The sequence below is a fragment of the Nannospalax galili genome, unplaced genomic scaffold (genome assembly GCF_000622305.1).
Source record: "Nannospalax galili isolate Female #2095 unplaced genomic scaffold, S.galili_v1.0 scaffold516, whole genome shotgun sequence".
NCBI lineage: Eukaryota > Metazoa > Chordata > Mammalia > Rodentia > Spalacidae > Nannospalax > Nannospalax galili.
Window position 1 is genome coordinate 656,515 of NW_008338260.1, and position 19,505 is coordinate 676,019.

General features: G+C 44.2%; 1 protein-coding gene across 2 annotated transcripts in view; it reads right to left on the bottom strand.

Moving 5' to 3' along the window:
- The window catches only part of Vipr2 (vasoactive intestinal peptide receptor 2), a 76,008-nt gene that overhangs the window by 39,364 nt on the left and 17,139 nt on the right, over positions 1-19,505 (bottom strand). For both annotated transcript variants that reach the window (XM_008833065.2, XM_008833064.2), the window contains exon 4: positions 18,964-19,061. In XM_008833065.2, the coding sequence (XP_008831287.1) occupies positions 18,964-19,061 (98 nt within the window). The remainder of the gene's footprint in view (positions 1-18,963; positions 19,062-19,505) is intronic.

Consider the following 19,505-nt stretch of genomic DNA (forward strand, 5'->3'; position numbering starts at 1 on the left):
GATTAAAAATAATAATAAATTAGTAAATGTGAAAAACATTACTACTGAAATCTACCTGATGACTTTATATCCATGCTCAGATGCCAAGGGGCTCAGAAAGTAACCGACTATCACTAGTAATAATCAGATAAAGATTAGAAACACATGTGCAAATATCTTAATGTTAATTGCATTGAAAATGATTTTTTCTGTATGGAACTGTGTATTTTAATAATGAAATGGAGATCTTTTTTAAAGGTTAAAACCTCATTCAATTTTATGCCTTATAGGGTTTATACTGAGTACAATATTGTATAACTGTAACAAGTCAACTGTAAAACTAAAAATTTACAGCCAATTTTGAAAAAGATGCATCTTAGCTCAGAAAATTGTTATTGAATATGTCAATGCTGTTGTAATGAAATGCTTCTTCTGAGTATGTGGTTATTAAATGAAAAAAATGATTCAGATATTTTAAGAGGTTTTGTATGAAGTACACAAAAATTCAATAAAAATATACATTTTTTTAAAAAAAGGCAATTAGACTGAGTTGTACTACAGATACATATCTTACATGAACTTTGGAGACCAATGTGAAGTGTGCAGGGAAAAGAAGGCAAGGCTCTTAGTAAAGGAAGTGTTCAGCGAGCAAGGAGGGAAACACGCCCACAGGAAAACTGGCAGCGGAAAGAAGCCAACATCAAACAAACAAAGAGACAAAATAACTGCAGTGGTTTGAATGAAGTGTCTCCCTTGAGCTCAAGTTGAACACTTAGTTCCAATTTGGTGGAGCTGTCTGAAGAGCTTTAGGAGGTGCAGCCTTGCTAGAGGAAGTATGTCATTGGGGGCAGGTTTGAGAGTTCAACAGCCATCACATTTCCCAGTTTTGCGCTCTGCTTCCTGTGCTGCTTGAAGATGTGAGCACTTACCTTTCTGCCCTGGCTGCCTCCTGCCACCACACCTCCCCACCATGATGGTCCCCCTGGAACCATAAGCCCAATAAACTCTTCCTTCTATAAACTGGTTTGGTCATGGTGTTTTATCACAGCAACATAAAAGACACTAATACAATAACCAAACTAATAATGAACAAGGAAAACCTTCCACTCCTATTTGTGATCAGTAAAATGAATATAAAACATTTAAATATCTTTTTGTTCATAAATTAGTGATAATTCTGAGTTGGCAGGTGCTGTGGCCTGAGTATCTATGTTGCCCCCAAATCCACAGGTTGCGTATCTAACCATAAGGAGGTGGAGCCTTATGTGGTGGGTGGTTAGGTCATGAGGGAGGAGCTCATGGAGTGATAGGTCCTTCCCAAGAGCAACACCAAAGGGATCCCAGCACCTCACCACATGGTACATGATATAAAGGCAACTTCCCAGGGGTTCTCTTGCCTTGACCTTGAACTTCAGCCTCTAGAACAGTGAGAAATGCTTCTCTGTTGTTCACAAGTCACTCCAGCTGTAATATTTTGTTACAGCAGTTTGGACCAAAACAATGTCCTCTTAAGTCATTCTTATGGCAAGAGTCATACAGTAACTTGTTTTCCTCAATCTAACGAAATGCGATAAAAAGATGTAGGAAAAACTGCAGCTCAAAGCTCTAGCCAATTTGAAAGCACTTGTGGCTCCCATGGCTGAGGTACTGGAAAGGCAGGTATTGGGACAAAGGCTTCTGTGTGGGTTGCACAGGGCTAACTCCAGGAATGCATTACTAAGCCTATTTGTACTGGTTTGATTTTTGGAGTAAAATGGCTCTAGTCCAACCCAGGCCTCACTACCAAACGGCTTACTCCATGATAGCCTTATTTCTGATTTCCACACGTGGCCTTTGCAGATCTTTATCAAAGTTTAGGAGCTTCTTGTCACCTCTGTTAAATAGCACTAAAATTGGGGTCAAGACTGACCTTGGTCCTGAGTCTCTTGGGGACAATGGAAAGCAGAGCTTCTAAAGATAAAGTTATTCTGAAGGGGTCCCTATGATGCAGAAATGAAAACTCCATTAGAAAGAGTGCTACCTGAACATTCACCTTAGAACATTTCATCTGCCAGAAGCACAATATGGAACCAGCTACTCTGGAAAAATAATTGAATTCTGTATTATTACTTGTGAAATGTATGTCAAGTGTTTTTACCCCTACTGATGCTACCAAAATTAATTTGTGACAGTTCTATTTAGTTAGTTTAAAGAACAGTAAACACAATATAAGTATTTCTAAAACTCTCAGAAAACCAGAAGTTAGTTCAGAAGATGCCTGTCTAGTTTCTATGGGTTGGGTAATTTATGGTAAATAAGAACATTAGTTTTTAGTGTAAAAAAAGACATGCACTTAGATTAGACATCGTTACATGTAATACAGACATATAACTTTAAAAAACTAGTCAAATTATCTTTATGTTATAGCATTTCTCAGCAAAGAAAGTAAAAAACAAATGTATTACTCAATATAACTCCAAATAAGATAAAATGTTGATGTATTAGTTGCTGAGCTTGTTTATCTGTACTTGGACAGAGAACTGAAGAGAACTGATGTATTTTAGTAAGCATGTCCTATGCCACACTGAAAAACGGTGTTCATAAACCAGCCAATATACATAGTGCTGGTATGACAGCTGGAGGGTGAGGAGAGACAGATTCAAAAGGATGGGAGAGAGAGGAAGGGAGAGAGATAATTAGTGGTCAAGCTAAGACCGAATTATTAGTGCTTTAAAATGAGCATTAATATAAACACAGTAATAGTAATAGTAATGGAACTCTCCCTTCCATCTCTTTCTCCCTCCCTTCCTAAGCCTTTTGGTTCACTGACACAGCATCTCCCTACATAGTCCAGGCTGGTCTTGAACTCAGGATCCTCCCTCCTGCCCAGTGCTCAAATTACCAGTGTGTTCTACTATTTCTGGATCTTCTTTCTGTGTTTAATGTTAGTGATAGAACCCCGAGTCTTGAGTGTGTAGGCAAATGTAGGTAGTGCTCTGCCAGTAAGGCACATTCCCAGGGGACTTGATCAACTTTTGAGAAGAAATTCTAAGGTTTTCTTTACCTTTTGAGTAATCTGATTAGGAAAGATTCCTTTTCATTAACATAATTTCCTGTGCTTCACTATTAAAGACTTAACTTTTCTCTTTGTCTTTTAAGCAACTATGTAATTTTCTGTATTTGGCTTTGAAATCCTTGTCACTGTTCAGGTGGGTAACTCCCTTCGATCTTATTTAATCAAGTGCTTTAAATCTTCTGACATTTTTGACAAACTTCTCCAAATTGAATTCTTAAATGAAGTCTTTTGATCTCAAACAAACTTGGGTTTTTCCAGAGGGTTCCTAGCAAACTAAACTTAAATTGTTCTTCCTTCTTATGAACACAGAGACATTGAATTAATCAGGTTCTTTGCATGGGAATCAGATGATGATTAACCTTCCCTATCTTTCATTTGTGAGGATGTATATCAAGGTAGGCCTGCCAGAGAGTGGAGGTGACTCCTGGAAATGCTGGAAACATGCCGTCAGTCACAGCTCTGGTAATAAATACCCTGTTCGTAGTGAGTTCTCATCAATCTTTACCATGGCCACTGGACTGGAAAAAGATCCACGGGACACGGACAAGTGAAGCTTTCTGACAGCTTCAAGGTCATGACCTTGAACTGGATGAATGTTTTCAGACACCAGTGACACTGACTAATTCACAAAAAACCTTTTGGAACTTCTGAGGACAACTAAGCTTTAGGACTTTTTGTCTGAAATTTTGCTGGTTCCTTGATTTTCTGTTTTCCAGATTTAAAGAACTCATACTTTTTTACTTGAACTTTCTGAAACTTTGGCAAAGTATGCTTCTGTAAACAAAATGAACTCAAAAGCTTTTACTGCATATTCTAATTTTTATGGAATGTTGTAATTTGTGTAAGTTCATGAAGGCTCTGTTCTCTATTAACAAGACACAAATGGATGGGTTCTTGGCCAGAGAAGCTTTTAAAAATCTAACCTGAGATTCTGTTTCCATACAGTTCTGAGAGGCTAATGCTGACCTTACAGTGCCAGTAAGCCTCCGTGGGTATCAGCAATTCTGTGTTAAAGGTCCTATGGGAATGGACAAAGGTTCCAGCAGAGTAAAGCATCAGTCCAAGTTTAATGAGACTAGATTTACTCTAAAAACTCCTTAGTCATCTTTGACTGCCTTTGACAGAACAGGTGACCTTAGGGAGAAAAGCTATTTCAGAAGAAAACACCAGTGCCCCTCAGGCAGTACTTCTATCCCTTTCCAATGTCTTTGGTGTTCATTTTACCTCTAAATTGTTTTCCTTCAACATCTTACCCTGACTTTTTAAACTAACATTTCAAATTTTATTTTACCCTTCTGATTTGAAATCACAGGAGACTGAAGCTGCCTCTTTCCCCAAGTCTTGCAAGCTGAGGCTAGAAAAGGGGTACAAACTTCAGAGAAACTCCCACTTCCATGTGTTCTCACAACTGTGTCTGTGCTGTGTGGCTAAGAGGTCCTGGGAACACCTGGTAATATCACCAACGATACTCTAGCTGCACCTACGGTGGGCACTGGTGGAAGCTGCCCTTATCATGGAGAGATGCTGAGAGCTCAGAGCCAGCAGCCTTCCCCATGGTTAATCTCTGGACTCGGAAACTCTGTCATTTGTTCTAGCTGTTGATCTTTGCTTTTCTTTTCTTTCTACAGAAACACTTGTTGAGTCTGATTGATTACACCACAGAGAGGTCTAGCTTGGATGGAAGCACCTGTAAAGCTGCTTCCTGAAGTGACACCGCAAGCAGGTTCTGTTTCAAGAGGATGTGGCATACGCAACATCATGAGGAACTAAGGCAATGTTCAGAGACCATTTCTACCAGTTCTAGGTATTTTCCAGAAGAAAGCAATGTGACCCCCTCCCAATATCAGAACTTTAAGACTTAGTTTATTGGAGAAGACACCAATGAAAGACTGCACTTGAGCTGCCTGACTGAAGAGGTCTTATCTACTGCAGTCTTTGAAGTGATAACTGCTGGCTCTTTAGTCAGGTTTGTTTGAGACAATCAGGACTGAAGGCTGCTTACTGGATATTTGAAAGGGAGGGTGTGTTCTACCACTGGGCACTTATGTAGTAGAGAAAACCTGAAATTCAGCTACACTTTAACCAGGAAAATGCAGATTGGCTTGGACTAGCATATGCTGTTCCATTTGGTATTTTTATTGATTAAATTTAGGCAGTAAGCATTCAGACCCGAACTCCAACCCTCTGTGCTGCCTTGTCCTCGTCCTCGTCCTCATCCTCCTCATCTTCCTCCTCCTTCTCTACCCTCTTTCTACTCCTCCTGTTTTGGAGACATGGTCTCCCTATAGTCCCAACTGGTCTGGAACTCACTATGTAGACCAGGCTGCTCTCCATCTCATAGAGATCTGCCTGCCTCTGCTTCCCAAGTGCTGGGATTAAAGGCATGCTCTACCACACCCAGCTGTCTGTGCCTTCTTGATCCCTCATTTGCTGGAAATACTGGTGTACCTACTGATCTCCAAGAGGACCAGGTAACTAAAACCACATAACCATAGTCACCTAAGAACCTATTGGGATTCTGGCTTCCAACTCCCCATGTTCATAGGAAAGTAATGTGCTGTGGCCAGCAGTAATGCCCAATAGCTGGAGGCATTCTCAGTGAACAGAAAGGATGGCCAAAGGGAGGGAGATTATTATTAAATGAAAAGAAAATTAAGACATTGAGGTCAGGACTGATCTCTGCCTGAGTCGACAGCTGAGTCTGCACAGAGAAGTTCACAGAGGTTGGTTTCCCAGCAGCTGTGGCAGCTCCAGCTTTAGGTCCTAAATCACAACTTGGCATTATGTTAGGCAGTCAGTGAGGGGCACATGGCTGCCTACCCTAGCCAGGGAGAAGCAGCTCTGTGGATGTGCCCTGCACACTGTGGGAACCTCCCTGCAACCGTTGTGATACCACTTTTTGTCTTGATATCTTCTTGTTCACCAACAGTTTTCCATTTAATAAAATATTCATATCAAGAATTTCTCTCTGGATTTCCTTTTGACAGTGCTGGTCTGTTTCCTGCATATGCAGGGTACTAGTTACTGATATGGGTTAGATCTGTTAAGGGACATGCATTTTGCTTTGTTCCTTCTGCCCATGTAAGTTTTCCACTGTCCCTGATAGACTTTGTTTACACCTGCTACTACCATGCCCAGGTTTACATAACTGTGTTTCAGGTACAGTATACCCCTTCTTGAAAAGGGGACTCATCTTGCTCTGATCATCTCTGGAACTACCATATCCACTTAGGTTATGATGTTAGAAATGACCACACAACTTAGTTTCAATAATGTGACTGTAAACTGGTGCATGTAGCCTTTTGATGTGTGTGCCACGTGTGACCATGTACTTACGAAAGAGGAAACCACTGGTGCATCATCCTGATCTGTTCACCCATTATGGATTTCTAAGATATGAACAGGCTGGGTTAAGGACTCCATCAAGACTCCCTTCAGTCTTGGAACCAGGCCCTCCAGGGTTTCCCAGGCATCACATGGTCCTTGTCTCGTTTTTTTCCACTGAAAATGAGGGTTTCCACCCATCTCAGTCTCTGTTCTCTTCACACATTGTTCCTGCAGGATCTCACTCATCCTGGTAGCTTTATTTTTTATTTAAATCAGTTTTATTTAAGAATTTCCAACAATGAAAACTCTCTAAAAAAGCATTCAAGTGCAGGACACAGAGCTGCAGCAAACATTAACAAAAAATATTTAAAGAGGAAATAAAAAAACAAAACAAAACCAGAGGCCCATAACTACTTGACATCAGGTCTCAGCTTTGTCATCAGTGAGAGGATGAATCTAGAGGACTTCAGCATGAAGTAACAAAAGACAGACCCAGGGCTCTTGCTACTAGGATCACAGCAGGATGGTCTGTGATCAGGAATGCTCCTGTTGAACTCCAGCTATCCCCACAACAGTCCATCTCATGCTTCAATAATCTGTGATTTCATTTTCCACTCCACATGTTCACTTTCATATTTAATTTTGTGTTTTCGCTGTTGTATTCTTTGTCCTTCTAGTGCCTTAAGCTTTAAGCCCTACAGGCTGCCTCTCAGAAGCATGCTGGGGGCAGTGCCAAGGGAGTCTCATAGCATGGAGTTAGTCACACATGCATTCTAGCCAGGCAGCTACTGTCAAATGAAGGACACACCAGAGCTGCTCCTCTTGCTTGCTTGCCTTACTCATTCAGCAGTATCAGCCTTGTCCTGGACATAGAGTGAGAAAGAGTCACCAAGTGACCAAGTTTCCTTAGGCTCTGTCATAGACTAATACTGGAGATAAGAGTACAGAGGCTGTACAGTGTGACCTGGTGAGCGCTCTCACACTGACATGAGTCAAAGCCCAAGCCTGAGACTTACACATACAGGTACTGGCACTTCAAAATATTTTGCTGACATAAAATCACAAAATAGCCATGCATAAGGAGTGCTACCATTGAAAGTTCTCTGGGTGGCTGATGGAACATGTGGTAGGACTGGGGCACAGAACCGCCAATATTGGGTCTGTGGTTCCTAGGGGCAGGGTTGGGGCACAGATCCTCCAGTGTTGGGTCTACTGGCTCCTATTTGAGCATCAGGCAGGCAAACTTTATGCCAGCTATGACTTCCAGGTCTCATCTGCCCAGGCAAGGGGTGTTCTAGCATTTCCCAGTGAGGGAATAAGTAGCTGGGAAGCTGGGGTAACTCTGGCAGGGACAGTAGAGGAAAATGCAGGGAAATGCAGGCCCCGCTGAAACCGCTTTTACTCTGAGGAACAGTTTTCTCCCTGAGCCTCCTGCTCCCAGAGTGCATAATGCTTCTCTCCCTAACATCAGGCTCCTGCAGAGAAGGCACAGGGAAGGGAATAAAATTGCTGCCTGACCCCAGCAGACTGTCCAAACCTAGTTAGTGCTTACAGGGTCCATTTAGGCCATCGTCTACACAGGCAACTTGACAGCTCTGGGGTTATTCAATAGCATGCTGGTCCAGTGGCTTTTGCCTTGTGTTGGCTTTTTTTTTTTCTGAGCAGGCACAGGAGAGATAAGAAACCATGGATCCAGAAGCCTTGGGGTCCTGTTTGTCCAGGGAGCAGGGAGATCCTCATACTTGCCTTAAAGAGAAGGCTGGAGCTACATTCAGACCATCAGAAACCACAACCGTTTCAAATGCCCAAGATTCTGTTTATTTCCTGAGAACATCCAGCCTATCAAAGTCCATTCCAGAGGCCAGTGTACTTCCTTAGGGATCAAAGTCCACTACTGCTATAGCAATTTGAGCAAGTCAAATGCTTCCTGAAAGCTATTTCAAAGTGTCTTTTAAGGATATATATTCTACCAAATCACTCTGCTTACTAAATGAGTAATCATCAGAATGAAGGTGGAATGTTTTATGATTTACAAAACAGGACATAAGTTAATCCATTCAGTTCTCCCAACAACTTTGAGAAGGAGATTAAAGAGATCGCTGTGCTCCCATTACTCAGATGTGCCACAGCCCAATAAGGTTAGTGGCAAGTTTATGGATAAGGCCATAGGCTGCAAGCTACTAGAAGGGCCCTTGGAGCCACCACAGTATGAATCTCCCATCGTGAGATGCAGTTGTTCTGGGGTTTGAATTTTCTCCTCTCAGGAATTGATGACAATGTTGTGGGAGTACAACTCCACAACATTCTGGAAGCAGCAGAGCTGTGGAGACAGAAGACCAGCTGCCATGAGGAGCCTAACCCTGGGAGGGATGCCTAGGCAGAGCATAGAGGGCTTCCTGGTTGAAGCTCTCCATAGGAGGCAGCAAGGGTATGTACCTGTTGCACATTTTTCCAAACTCAGTAAATGTACAGCGGCAGGAGTAAGTCTGAAGTCCCCACACTGCATAACAACTGTCAGCACTATCTCAGTGTCAACTACTGCAGGAGAGCCAGCTCAGAACATACTAATAGCATGGGGAAAGGCGGTAGATTAGAACTGCCCACTCTATTCTTTTGTAAATGTGAAATGCCTCTAAAAATTATCCTACTAACTTAGGAAACACAGTGACTAGTCTAGTGAGTGTCATGATAGATATCAAGGTGTTTAGAGTGTGAGAAGCTTATTTCTGTTGCCTAGAGAAGAGCGTCAAGGAAAGGAGAAAGCCACAGCTTTACATAGTAAGGTTGTGAAAAGTCACTGTGCCAGGGTTAGGTGGCAGGAGGTGGTCCCTGTTCTCACCATCTGAGGTACCCTAGCCCTTCCAAAGCAAACCCAAGTCCATCCCACATGGCCTCATGGCTTCTGGTGAGTCTCAGAAACTAAGAAAAGCCCAGCACTACTGTGTCCCACAGTGTACAGCTCATTTGCAGAGACAATGTCCCTCTTTCAAGTGGCCATCTAGATGTGGCATGGGCCCCGATTCTCAATTAGTCAGTGTAAATTTTCCGAGGTCCTGAACCTGGGTTCCTGCCTCGTTCTTCCAGTAGGGCTGAGGCCTCCAGATAGGTATCTCTTCTCTGAGTTTTTCAGACCTGTCTCCAGGACCTGGCACAATGCTAGGCAGAGTACACACAGTTACATATCAACGATCATCATGTAACAAGTGCAAAAGTGATCAATTTGTCTTAAATGACAAGTGAGTTTGGGGATTGGTTATAATCCAGAAATTTATTCTCAGATTTTGTCTTAGAAGGTCCTGAGAACAGGCTTTTGTCTTCTCGTGGGAAGAAAAGACTTTATTATAAGTCAAACGGCAAGTCATGGATTCCAAAATAAATGAAAAGAAAACTCAAAACCTACTTGGTGCCTCCCTCCTGCTGCCCCACTGCCCAGGCTGCCATGAGTCATAGAGGTGCTGGGACTTATGTAGAGCCACTGGGCATGGTTTGGATGCATCAAGAGCAGCATGGTATCCAGGCCTGCAAACATGACTTGGATACCTGGGAGGTAGTGGAGGTGGTTTTTCATAGACAGTGGCAAAGAGACATGAATTTTCCCATAAGCTTAGTAGTTCTTGTTCTGTGTCACTGAATGTGGTCTCTCAATTCTAGATTGTGGCCCTATTCCAACAGGCTCCAGAGGAGAGCTGCACAGCAACAGGAATTGCCATGGTCCTAATTGCTTGTCACGTCCCTCTCATGTAATTCCTTGTTCCTAACAATGACCTCTATTAGTCGCAGCATCGTCTACCTGTGGTGTGCCATACTCATAGGAATACAGTCTCACACCTAGAACAGAATGTAGTCTTCCAACAGTAAATGAGAACTGAGCTCTGGGGTCCCACTTACACTTTGAGGAAATAGGACAGTTTATTTGTTGACTTCATTTTCTACACTCACTTGACACCTTGCTTCAGGTTTCCTCATTGACAAACATGTATCTATCATGTAGGATGCATTAGCCATCCATCATGGCAACAACCATCCTCCTAGCTTACTCTGGTGGTTAGTGTCTCAGGCTGATGGTTCAAATTCCCTGTAATGGATGAATACGTGGGTTATGCTCTTGACTGTTTCCCCTGTGATATGACAGAAATTTATCTACCGAGTTAAATGAGATAATCCGCAAGCAGAGCTGGCCACAGCACTGATGCTATGCTCAGAGGATGATGTCCACCATTGAGCTTGACTTCATGATGATGTGTTTTCAAAATGAAACAGGCCTGTTCATCATCAGGACCACAGGTGCTCCCTTGGTTATCCAGACACTGCACAGGAAGAAAGACCCTGAGTTGCAGGGCTGGGAGCCTGCCACCCAAGCATTAAGGAAAGCAGACCCCAGCTGTTGCTGCTCTTGATGCCAGGGACAGAGCTAAGCCTGAGAAAATGGGGCATGAGAACATCTCATCCTTCCTTGTCTCCCCAAACCAGTTGCCAAACAACTCTGTAGACAGAATATTTTCAAGTAAAGGCCTCCCAACAGCCTGCCTGTCTCAGGGTTAAAGGTGCATATCTGATATTCATGAAGGAGCTGATGGAGCCACCCTGTCCCAACTTAGCTGGGAGGATGGTGGCTGGATTCCCCACCCTAGCCTCTGGGTCTTCTCTTCAGAACCAGAGGATAGAGTGAGTTTCTGAATCCTTGTTGGCTGCTGCTCTCTGAAGTATTTGCACATGCCTTTCCTGTCTTTTTACTTTGGGAGTTCAGCCTCTCTCTGGCTGCAGAGCCACCAGATCTACTTATGAAATCACCTAACAACCTTGTGGTAGAGGTTAGCAAGTCCATAAGCTCTTGATAACAGACTGTTTTATTTGAGGCTTGCATGTTTGTAAGAAGGAAGATATCTACTGCTGTATATAGATATCAACCAGAGTTAAGGCCTGGGCCTGGGCTTTTCCTGGGGTCTTCATGATACATGTAAGGTAGGGCAATGCACCCCTCCTGTAACTGTGATGTGGATAGTAACCCTCTACTCTCAGGACTCACAGACACTGGTGTGTTGTTGAGGCCCCTTCAGGGATGAATGACTAAGAGGACATGTTAGAGTCTGTGCCACATAGTAGGAATTCATCCAAGCCTAGCAACAGTGCCTTAATCTTGGGAAGGTGGTAATGTGCAGCCACTAGGGGCATTGGAAGTTACCAAAGCCCAGTGAGAGACAAATACAATTATGTACCCTTAAACAAGGTTAGCTTGAACAGTCTTTAAAAAAAAAAAAAAACCTTAATTTTTAAAATTTTCTGAGTATGAGTGTTAAGTGTTATGTCTGCATGTATGTAAGTGCACCCGTGTCATGCAATGCCCACAGAGGACAGAAGAGGGCATCAGATTCCCTGGAACTGGAGTTACAGACAGTTGTTAGCTGCCATATGGGTGCTAGGATTCAAACCCAGGTCTTTTGCCAGAGTAGCCAGTTCTAATGGCTGAGTCATCCATCTCTGCAGCCTGAACTTGAACAACTTTTAACACTTAATTTCCCTAAATCAAATAGGTTAACAGTGTAAGAGGCTGATCCTTCTCATCTGCTTAGGGTCCTCAGAAAACTTCCTCTGGACAAACCATGTTTCAGGGGAGAAACAACCTTCAGTAGAAAAACCATATTCACTGTTTCAAGTTTGAGGAAGCTCCTACGGGGCTGGTGGCCAGAGAGAACTCTGTCTTCCCTACAGTTTCTGAGGGGCTGCAGGAAGGAGTGGGCAGCCAAGAAGACCTAAGTATTTAGCTGGAGAAACAGGGGGACTAGTTCCGGGACACAAAAACCCATAGACGCTCAAGTCCCTTTTATAAGAGATGCAGTATGGCATATAATTTGTACACATTCTTTCATATCCTGAAATCGTGTCAGGATGGCTATGATAGCCACTACAATGTAAGAACTATGTAATATTGTTGCATTGTATTTTGGGGGGGATACTGTCAAAAACCATCTGTCCATGTTCAGTACAGACACCATCCATGGTTGTACACAGCAGTCACAGGACACTGTTTTCCAACCAAGGCTGATTGACCCCAAGGATAAGGAACTCATTGATGATGACGGTTGATGAATTAAGGAGCTCCTTTACCTTACCTAGGGAAAATTCTAAAAATGTCTTTCCCTTTTCACAAAAATAACCATTTCTCTTGGTTGAAGGCTCAACCAGCAGGTTTCCCAGCACTGAGTGGCTCCAGGCACAGAATCCTGAGTCTGAAATGAAGACCTGTTCTTCCTGTAGCCTGCAGGAGACTTGGGTCTGAGAATGAGATCTTGAGAAGCCCTGTCTAGGAAGGTGGAGAGTCATATCTACATGTCCAATGGGTTCCTGTGAGAGTCATGCTCCCTATTCTGCAACTCCCCTGTTAAGGGTTCTGTTTAAATTTGATTGGGTGTCTCAGAGTCAGAGAAGGAGCATGTGCCTCTACCTGTCAATGAAAGATAATTCTAAAATCTTGGGGGAAGATTTCTCTGTCATTCAAGAGGCCACGAGAAGAGAAAGGCAGACAAAGTGAATCACACATCTCTAGTCTTCCTCAGAGGAGGCTCTTCCTTGGGTTATGTCCCTCAGATCAGTGCTGAATTCACCTCCCTGGCTCTCAGAATGGCAGTAGGTGCCTCAATCAGCCTCAACCCAACAACAAGCATAAGGTTTTTTACACTCTATTCTTTACCTCTCCATCTGAGGAACTTGGTTGCTAGACTCAGTTGGGATAACCTCCAGGCTACATTCAGGAGATGGTCAGCAATCACTCTGGTATGCGGGGAACAGACATGTGGATGCTGACTGCTACTGGTGGGAGGTGACAAAGCAAATTTCAGCTCAGCTGCTATAGGGGTGAAGCTTCTTAAAGGGAGTCCAACCTCTCCTGGGGACATGGCCTCTCCTGGTGATTCAGCCTCTCCCGGGGACATTAATTCTTTTGAGGATTGCAGAGATACCTTGGGAGGGGAAGGAGCATTGTATCCAGATTTTTGTAAAGCTGATTTCCAGTGGTAAGTTCTGTGTTGTCACTGTATCAAGTGGGGATTAGGAGATTCAGGTCAACAGAAATCACAGGATGAACTTCAGACTGTGTATACCTCTAGGCTGATGTTAAACATGCTTAGGGGGTCTTGGGGGGTAGTCTCTGGTCATGGTGATATCCTGCCTCCTATCTTGTACAGCTTATTCAAAATAGCTGAACTGAATGTTTCTTTCTGGTGGTGGGATGAGCAGGGAGGGGTTTTTATTTTAAAACCATGTGTTGGTTAGTTTTTGTCAACTTGACACAAACCTGGGAATATTGGGAAGAGGGAATCTCAATTGAGAATTTCCTCTATCACACTGGCCTGTGGGCATGTCAGTGGGGACATTTTCTTGATTGTTAGTTGATGTGGGAGAGGCCAGCCCACTGCAGGTGGCACCATCCTTGGGCAGGTATGTAAGCTAGTTGGGCAAACCAGGGCGAGCAAGCCAGTTAAACAGCTGTTCTGCCATGGTTTCTGCTTCAAGCTTCTGCTCTGAATTCCTGCTTTGGCTTCCTTCAATGATGGACTATAATCTATAAGCCAAAACAAATCCTTTCCTCCCCCAAGCTGCTTTTACTTAGTATTTTACTGCAGTAACAGAAACGAAACTATGACAGAAATTGGGGCCAGGAATGTGAGGGTATTGCTGTGAAGACCCTAACCATGAGGCTTTCATGTGGACTATTTTGTGGGAGAAAGGTGGAGGATTTTAAAACTTTGAGCTGGAAAAGTCACTGAGTTACCAGAGCTTAATGAGCTATTGGGGGAACTTGGATGATAATGCTGAGTGCAATGTAGACAAGGAAGAATTGGCTTGTGAAGTTTCAGAGGGAAGTTTGAGAGTCCCTTGAGACTCTATCAGGGCTGTGTGTGTTATATTTTGAATTCAGAGTCTGGTTTCTTGTTATCTGGGGCTGAAGAATCAGCTGTGTAAGAGAACAGTACCAGTGAAGTGAAACCTTTGCTTTATTGGTGATGATAGTTAGTAATTCTGAAAAATCAGCTGTGAATAATAAGAGACGAGCCTCACTGCAGTGAAATCTTTTGGAAAGTATTTCCTCAGCATCAGCACACAGAAGCTGTGGTCCAGAGGGGGTCAAGACTGCATCTCAAGCTAGAAGCTGAATGTGGCAATGTGTAAGAGTCTCCCATGTAATACACATTTTGAAGGCATGAAGGAGTCATAGAGTGGATGAGGCTTGGTTGGCACTGTGAGAGGCCAGGAGAAGCCATTGGTGAAGATGCAACATCAGTTGCAGTGGGGAACCCAGGATATTGTATATATCTGGACCACAGGATGACCACCAAGGACAGGGGCAGGTGTGGAGTGGAGCTGGCCTAAGCCTACAAGATAAACTGTGTGTGTGCTGCCAGAAAAGTGGGACTGCCCAGGCCCAGAAAGTCATGAGTGAGTCCAAGATGCTGGGCACTGAGCTTTCTGCACTGTTGAATTTTTGTTTTTCTTTGATCTTATTATAACTGTGTTCTGGTTCCTCTCTTTTGAAATTAGAAAGTATGAAACTTATTTTGGATTTTATAGGAGCCCACAGTTAGAGACTCTGGAGTTTTTAGGTCATGGCTGCTCAGCCTGCACTCTTCCTGAGTAGCCACTAGGCTGAACCCTCTGTCCTTTCATTTTCTAGCTTATACTAATTTCCAACTTCATAGAGTAATATTCCTAAAAGGGAAGGACTTTAAGAACCTGGAGGGCCATTGCCTGTCTCTGGGCAGCCTCTTGCCATCTTGGTTCTCCTTTGGCCTTGAAGAGAATCAATGGCTTACTGCAAAGCATCAAGCTCTATGTTTGAAATTTCAGTTGAAACAGGAATGGCTTCACAAGACAACTTCTCTCATTTCTATGAACCCCAGTTCAATCTCAGGGCCGGAGGGACACTATGATTTCAGTTCTCTGCCCAACCATTTGCTGGCAGCCTCTTGCTCATCCTGCTCAAGTTGCCAAGTTCACAGCTCACATCTTGTTCCCTGCCTTCCCCAAGCACTCTCCCCTCCCCACTACTGACTGGCATTGAGTGTGGTATACAATGTGCTGTAAATACACAGGCACATGCATCCTTCAGCCCTTTGATGTGAGGTAAAACTTGGGAGGAGCTAACATAACCATCAATGAAACAAACAAATGCTGTGACTCTGTGAGCTTCTGCTGGAGAGCATCAGTTAGTAGGTACTGTTGTTTAGGGCTCCCATCCTGATATAGTCCCATGGGCATCAGCTGTGGACAGGTGACATGGAGAGCCTCTGTGGGATTCCCCTTTCTCTCCCAGGATAACAGTGGGACCCTATTGGCTGTCAAGGGTTAGGTGCCTTAATGGAGCCAGCAGAGTGGTAGCATGGTCTGTGCCATCAAGGGTGATGAGGTTGAGAAGTCTGAGAAGGAAGAGTGGTCATAGTGGAGGATGGTGGGAGGAGAGGGTGTAAATACTTTTAGGAACATCACATAATATGGAAGAAATGTGTCTACTTACATGGGCTGAAATGCCAAATTCTCTGCTAAATTTAGCCAAAGTGCTCTTTTATTTGAGAGTTAGTTGGAAAAGGCATAACACAGGCTCCTACTCACACTGTGGCCAAGCAAACTATGGGCACAGAGGCAGGCTCTGGACACCATGCAGAGTCCCTGAGGACCCCACACGTTCTCCTCACAGGGATTCCCCATACTGATATTTTATCTCTTAATTCCCCCATCTATAGCCAAGCCTATGGTTTCTGTGAAAGCTACTTACTTTCCTTGAATTTATTTTGAAACTAATAGTGATCACATACACAGCACCTGTGGGAGACTCTGAGCACCTGTGAGTGGGAACTTAATGAAAACAAATCTAAGAAGAAAGAGAAATGCTGATGAGATGAAGCTCCTGCCTCTGCAGGAAGGAAAAGCCAGGTTTCTCCTAAGCGTGGTTATCCCCCAGATGCTTCTGCTTGCACTGGCCAGTGACATCAGCCTGGGCAGTGTATGCATCCAGAGCCTAGCTGGCATCTGTCCCAGTACTCAGGGTACTTGTGATGGCCCTGCACGTGCCATCCTTTCATCTTAAAATAAGCTTGTGAAACAACCCGGTATCCTAAGTATTCAAAGTGTGGAAACTGCAATTCAGAAGAAGAATTATTCATTTTGGCTTTGGGCCATGATTTCTATTGCCTTTTATATTAAAATATTTTGACTTTCTAATCTGTTATCAGGGAGTATGTGTTTATGCTATTTGTAGAATCTCTGAAATGTTTAATTAAGAACAAAAATAGTTCTTCAAACTAGACAAAAAATTGTGAGAGGATCAGACACTGTGCCTCACACAGACAGACTTTAATCATGGTCCCTTCAGAAGCAGCGAATGGGCCATGAGGAGTTTTCCACACAGTGTCCCGGAAATGCTTCCTGGGTGTGACCTAAGAGATACGGAAGAGAAGAGGGGTCTTGTTCTGCAGGGAGCTGATGTTGCAGTGCTGGTGCCCTCCTGTATCTCTGTCGTTCTTTATAACCTGGGACAGCACAGAATGGAGGATCTCAGAGATCTTCACTCACACAAGTGAATGTACTAGAGAATAAAGGCCTGAGTATCTATCTCCCACCTCTACAGGGATCTATCTGTACAAGGGGCTGGGAACACAGTGCTGGTGCAACCTTAGGATATTGTTCAGTACCTGCCAGCTTATGTCCAGATGTGAAACGAAACTCAGCTGCAGGTCTCACAAGGCAGGTGATCCCACAGCCCACAGAAGCCCCAAGACTCTTGGCTTCTTGTCTTGTTCCTATGGCCCCTAAACAGTTGACTGTGTTCCAGCAGACCAGCTTTAGAGGGTTGGAGCTGAAGCCCCTGCTCCATGACCATCATCCCTACTGTGGGTCCGAACTCCGGATGCCAGAACAGGACTTAAGAGGCTGTCTTTGCAGAATCAGTGCTTGAGCTGAGAAAATGCCACACTCCCAAGAAGGACACAGGGTAGCCTCCTAGAGAGAACTCATCAGACTATTTCAGGGCAGTTTGGCCTATCCCAGAAGCCTGACATACACTCTTGCCTCCTGTGAAAACATGTTCCAGAGTTTAGAGTTCGTGAATAGAGCTGCCTGAACTCTGAGCTGGGTTTTCTCTTATTCCCATATCCAGGCGTGAGAGGTACCACCAGGGCTATAGATTTAGGAGGTATAGGCCAAGGCACCTCAGGCTTTGTCCTTTGTGCTTCTGCCAAAGACACTTGTGTGAAGCCTCATCACACCCTGCCCAGGTGGGATTTGTGGAGGCCAATATATAAAAGGATGAAACACTAAGCATAATTCTGGTTCTGGGGCAACCCTGGGGATGCTGCCAGTAACTAGTGGGGCAAAACAGCCATTTCATGGATTTGGTGAATGGAGAGGGGAAAGGGAAATACATGAGAATTAGGGCTTCTAGTCACACCTGCAGGGTGCAGGTGACCCAGATGAGGACATTTACCCTGCTTTAATTTAGGCTCTTAACACCTTGACTTTAACTGTGCTCATAGAGGCTTTCATGACTAAGGTTAGTGAACCACCTCCTGAAGTTGGTCTCCAGGATATGAGGGTGGGGTTTGGTGACATTAATTCCAGTACACTCTGTAATCACCAAGTCCAGATCTCACAATGGCTCCATGTGCTTGGCAACACTTTGTAGTCCTAGGGGGATGGGTGCCACCTACGGTTTTACTAATACTCAGTTCTCAGAGAACATGGGAGAGGCTTATCACAGATGATCTAAAGGCAGTGATTATGTACAACAGAATAGGCAGGCAGCACCACAGTGTCAGGTCAGAACAGAAATTTGCTTTCCTATGAGTCACTGTCACCAAGTGATGCCACACAACAGAACCAGGTCACCAGCTCTGTGCACCATAGGGAACAGTACGTTTCAGGTTTCCCCTTTCCCACAGCTGACCAGGGATTTGACTGCGAGCTCCTTGGTAGGGGAGTGGGTCAGAAGTGAGTTGGGTTAGAGTCCGACAGAGGCACCCGGCTGAGGGTACGTGTACTCATATTGGGAAGATGCCCAACAATCACATTCTCACAGAAAGATCTACCACAAATGTAATACTCTGAGGACCTTTGGAAACTGCTGGTGAGTGCTGCAGCCCTACTCTGCCACTGAGCCTGAGTGGCCTGAGATAAAACACCAGAAGCCATGGGCAGACCCACCCTCTAAACTTAGAAAGATGTCTGGTTTGGGTCATGTCTGCTACGGGATCAGACTAAGAACTATTGCACAAGGTTCCCAGGAATACATATTGTGGCAAAATCATAAATGGGATAAGGAAATCCAGATGGCAGGAGGGATGTGTGCTGCTCAGGAGACTTGAGAAGAGCAATTTGAGGAAGGTGGTGCCCATCTGCAAGTCTCTACCATCCAGACATGCTGACCAGGTGATGAAAGTCTGCCTCTCTGGGCCCCCAAAACTATGGAGAACCAGCAAATCCCAAATGCCATAGCAGACCTGAGGCTGACTGTGGGTCATGAAGCTATGCTACTGCAGAAGAAAGGAGACCCATGAAGGATGCTCTCTGACTGTAGTGTCAGGGAGTGGAGGTTTTATGGCTGGCCAGGTACCTACCTTATTCTCATCCTCAGGGTCATGGTAGCCACATGCGTCTATGAAATCAGGAAATATCTCCGACCACCCATCACTAGTGCAGTTTTTGCTTATGTTTCCTGGAAAGTAAAGTTCAGATGTTTGATTCGCAGGTACCTGAAAACTGGTTTCACTAGTAAGGATGATGTGCTATGTTGAAGCCTCAGCCCTAGTTGGCAGGAAACTGGGGCCATTTGGAAGTCTTTGCTTTCCCTCCCTGCCTAGTTGCCTCCCTGAGACCTGCCTTATAGGCTGGGCGAGGCCTGGGAGAAGCAAGTGGACACACTATATCACAAAACAATAAAAACAGCAGTCATTAATTATCACAATAGCTATAACTGTAAGTGCTGTTATTTTGAAGCAGTATGAAAATTCTTAGCGGATTGTGATGCTCTGTCTCTATGGGAGTGGTCACGGCCAAGCCCAGACTCTCTGAAACTAGCTACCCTGTTCTTCCCTAGCTCCTGTCCTTTCTCCCCTCTCCTTTTGGCCTGCCCCTCACTCTTCATTTCACAAGAAGCAGT